General features: G+C 39.3%; 1 protein-coding gene across 1 annotated transcript in view; it reads left to right on the forward strand.

Annotated features, from left to right (window-relative positions):
* The window catches only part of LOC102814823 (probable phospholipid-transporting ATPase FetA-like), a 154,219-nt gene that overhangs the window by 115,848 nt on the left and 33,586 nt on the right, over positions 1-4,785 (forward strand). Inside the window, exon 12 of the mRNA XM_006863170.1 lies at positions 3,300-3,508. Coding sequence (XP_006863232.1) covers positions 3,300-3,508 — 209 coding nt within the window. The remainder of the gene's footprint in view (positions 1-3,299; positions 3,509-4,785) is intronic.

The raw sequence follows: 4,785 nt of genomic DNA on the forward strand, positions 1-4,785 counted from the left end.
CTATTCTTCTTTCGCTATGAGTCAGAACCGACTCCATGGCACACAACAACAACCACAACATTCTTCTTCATATAGTCCAGCTTCTCTGATTATTTGCTCAGCATACAGATTGAATAAGTATGGTGAAAGAATACAGTTCTAGTGCACACCTTTCCTGATTTTAAACCACAGAATATTTCATTTTTCAATTAGAACGACTGTCTCTTAGTCTGTGAATAGGTTCCTCTTGAGCACAATTAACTGTTCTGGAATTCCCATCCTTCACAATGTTATTCATTCATTCAGTTGAATGCTTTGTGTAGTCAGTAAAACACAGGTAAACATCTTCTTGTATTTTGTACTTTCAGCCAAGATCCATCTGACATCAGCAATGATATTTCTCACTCTATATCCTCTTCTGAATCCAGCTTGAATTTCTCGAGCTGCTCTTTGAAATATTTTATTTAGCTCTTTCACTTCAAATTTTCTTCCATTTGCTCTAGCTGCTCAATATTCAAGAACAGGGTTCAGAGTCTCTTCTGACATCTATTTTTGGTCTTTTCTTTATTTCCTGTCTTTTTAATGACCTTTTGCTTTCTTCATGTATGATGATGTCTTTGATGTCAGTCATCCTGCAAATTGCATGGTCTTTATACCTTATTGTTCACTGTGTTAAATCTATTCCAGTGATAGTCTCTGAATTCAGGTGGGCTATTCAAGGACCTGGTGTGATGCTACAGGAAAAGCACTGGACTGCTAGCTACAAGGATGGTGGTTCAAACCCAACAGCTCTCCCTTGAAATCATATACAGGGAGTTGCTATGAGTTGGCACCAACTCAGTGATACTTACAACAACAACAAATACTCAAGATCATATTATGGCGCTCATGGACTTGCTTTCATTTACTTCAGCTTTAACTTGAATTTACAAATCAGCAGTTGATGGTTTGTTCTGCAGTCGGCTCCTTGCCTTATTCTGACTGATATTGATCTTCTCCATTATCTCTTTACACAGATGTAGTATATTTGATTTTTGTGTATTCTATCAGGCAAGGTTCACATGTACATAGTCATCATTTATGTTGTTGAAAAAAGGTATTTGAAAAAATGTGTATTTCCTGTTCCATTGACTCCTGTCGACCTTGAGATGAGAGAGAGAGGAGGAAGGACTGGTCGGCCTGAAGTTTGGGGAAACTTGGGAACACCTGAGCCTATGGATAATGACCTAGCTACTGGGGGCTAGAGCTGGGCGTGACACATCCAGCTGATTTGAAGCAGGGGGAGGTGCTCAAGAACACCCAAACTTGCAGATAGTACCCATTTGACCTAGTTTTGATGGCTTACTGATCAGAACTCAACTAGAGGAAGATAAAGAAATTTGATACAGGAAGCAAGTGTAAATTGCTACAATTTAATGAACTTGACCTTTACTTATAGATATAGTAGCTCAAGATATCAACTGAGAGGGAATGCGTCTTCAAATCAAGGATCAAACCTATCTCCTCAGTACGCAGAGTTGATAGGGACAGGCAACTTAGACATTGGCTACCTAAAATGGGGGGGTTATAAAGGCACAAAGTGGCTGACTTACAAGTTTCCAAGAGGGAGTTTAGTTTCAGAGCAATGGGGGGAAGGTAGAATCCCTACTGAATAGTTTTTATCTTGTCAAGATGGGTCTGGTGAAAGGAGATGGGATAGGATTCTTTTGATTCAATAGTAAGTAATTGTTATGACTAATTGCAGTTGTCACAACTGTAAATGTAGAAGTTGCATAAAAAAGGGTAGTAGTAGTTAATCCTACATTCCAAGAACAGAGACCCTAGAACATGAAGAGGGAAGAGCATGAGCAGAACATGGGATCCTAACCAGAGGAGCAGTGGCTCTAGAGGTAGAGGTGCTGGCATGGAAAGAAAGAGCATCTGAGGACTCTAAACTCATGGAAAGAGAAAGGCTGTGTGCTGGCAGGCTGGGGCTAGTTTGCAAAATGTGCCCTTTGGTTATTTAAATGATTATGTATTCCTGACTGTTTTTGTGTACATCAAAAAAAAGAAAAAAAAGGAAGGAATACTGTTAACTGGTAAATACTGTTAACTGATGATGCATGGAGGGAATTATAATCATTGCAATGAAACAAAATTCAATTGGTTGAGTGCCAAACCAATGTTTTGCCATGTAAACTGTCACTCAGTTCACAATGAAAGCTTTTAAAAAATGGGTATTTGAAGAAGCTGTTGGTTTTACAAAATGCTATTATGCAATCTCCCATTATTTCTGTCACCAAGACTATATTTTCTAACTAATAATCCCTCTTTGTTTCCAACTTTCCCATTCCGATCACCAATGATTATCATTGCATCTTGACTGCAAGTAGATCAGTTTCAGACTGTAGAAGTTGGTAGAATCATCAGTTTCTTTATGTTTGGCATTTGTGGTTGGTGAGTAAATTTGAATAATAGTCATATCAGCTGTTAATCCTTTTAGATATATGGATATTATTCTATCTCTGACAGCATTGTACTTCAGGATAAATCTTGAAATGTTCTTTTTGACAATGAATGTAGTGCCATGCCTCTTCAATTTGTCATTCCCAGCATAGTAGGATGTGTGACTGGCTGACTCAAAATGGCCAACACTAGTCCAGTTAAGCTCATTAATGCCCAGGATATTGATCTTTGTGCGTTCCACTCTGTTTTTGATGACTTGCAATTTTCCTAGATTCATATTTTATACATTCCATGTTCTAATTATTAATGGACATTTGTAGCTGTTTCTTCTCATTTTGAATCTTCTCATTTTGAGCCATGCAATATCAGAAAATGAAGGTTCCCAAAAGCTTTAGTCCATCCATGTCATTAATATTGACTCACTTTGAAGAGGCAGCTTTTCTCCAGTCACATTTTGAGTGCCTTCTACTTTAAAGGGCTCATATTCCAGCATTATATCAGACAATATACTGTTGCTACTAATAAGGCTTTTATTGGACAGTTGTTTTAGAAGTAGATCACCAGGTCCTTCTTCTCAGGCTGTCTTAATCTGGAAGCTCTGCATGAAACCTGTCCACCATGGTGCACCTGTTGGTATTTGAAATACCAGTGGCATAGCTTCCAACACCACAGCCACATACAAATCACTACAGTATGACAAACTGACAGACAAGTGGTGGATAGTTGGGTAGTTTCCCAATAATAGAGATGCTCTGAGTTTCAGATGCTTCCCAGTAAAATAGATACTCTGATTTTCAGAACTGATAAGAAAGAAACCAGAAAAATTGTTTGTTCTACTCTAACCCAGGTCTCTTCTCTTCTTGTTTTCACCTTAGTGTTGAGATCATAAGATTGGGCAACAGTTACTATATCAACTGGGATCAGAAGATGTTTTGTGCTCCAAGGAATACACCAGCACAGGCTCGCACCACCACCCTTAATGAGGAGCTTGGCCAGGTCAAATACGTGTTTTCTGACAAAACAGGGACCCTGACACAGAACATCATGATTTTTAACAAGTGTTCTATTAATGGAAAGTTCTATGGTATGCATACCCACCTGCTTTCCCTGAGTTTGGGGGAAATTCTACTTTGTAAACTCTTTTCAAGAATGATCTAGTTCTAAATCCATGTTGTAATTATTAGGTGTCATTGAATCAATTTTGACTCATCGCAACCCCATGTGCAGAGTAGGACTGCCACACAGGATTTTGATTTTCTAGGCTCCTGGTGTGGTGCTATAGGATAAGCACTAGACTGCAAACTAAAAGATCAGCAGTTCATACCCACCAGCTGCTCCTCAGAAACACTGTATTGAGTCATTATGAGTCGGATTCAACTTGACAGTACTTAACAACAACAATCTTCAATGGAAAAGATCACCAAGTCTTTTTCCCCAGAGCCACTGTATGGGTTCAAATTGTCAACCAGTTAGTGGCTGAAAGTTTAACCAGTTTGCCACCAGGGCTCTGAAATTCCCATTTTCCTTCTCTTCTCACAGCCCTCCATATTCACTAAGCAAAGTGCACCTAGCACATTCAATTCTAATCAGAAAGCAGTTGTTTCATATGTAATAGATGCAATTCATGGTGTTGGGCATTGGGAATACCAAGATGTATAAGACTTAGTCTCTATCATCAATATTTTAAGGAAAAATGATATTCATTCAGATGGGACAGTTACTGTATTACTGAAGTTGAAATCCCCTGATTACCCATTAGGCCAGCAGTCTTGAGAGAAGCCATCAAAAGGTAGAATTTGATTTATGTCTCCTAGGCCCAATCCCTCATTTATTTTATACCTTAAGCCTATGCTCATTTTTGTGATAGTGTTAAGTCCCATGTGTGTGACTATTCATGCCTGGTGTCCTAGTAAAGGAAGGTATTCACGCCTAAAACTAAAGTTCACAAAACGTTCTTTTGGCATTTGAAACTAAAAATGATGGTGGTTGCACAGCATTGTTGTTATTGTGAAGTGCCATCAAGTCAATACCCACTCATAGCGACCTTATGCACAGCAAAATGAAACACTGCCTGATCCTGGGCCAAACTCACTACTGTTGCCACGCTTGAGTCCATCAGTGCTGCCACATGGCCAATCCATCTTGTTGGGGGTCTTCCTCTTTTTCTCGGACCCTCCACCTTACCAAATATGATATCCTTCTCCAGCAACTGGTCCCTCCTGACAATATGTCCAAAGTATGAGAGACAAAGTTTGGCCATCTTGGCTTCCAAGGAGCACTCTGGCTGCACCTCTTCCAAAACGGATCTATTGGTTCTTTTGGCAGCCCGTGGCACTTTCAATATTTTTCTCCAACACCATA

The sequence above is a fragment of the Chrysochloris asiatica genome, unplaced genomic scaffold, assembly GCF_000296735.1.
Source record: "Chrysochloris asiatica unplaced genomic scaffold, ChrAsi1.0 scaffold00053, whole genome shotgun sequence".
Taxonomy (NCBI): Eukaryota; Metazoa; Chordata; class Mammalia; order Afrosoricida; family Chrysochloridae; genus Chrysochloris; species Chrysochloris asiatica.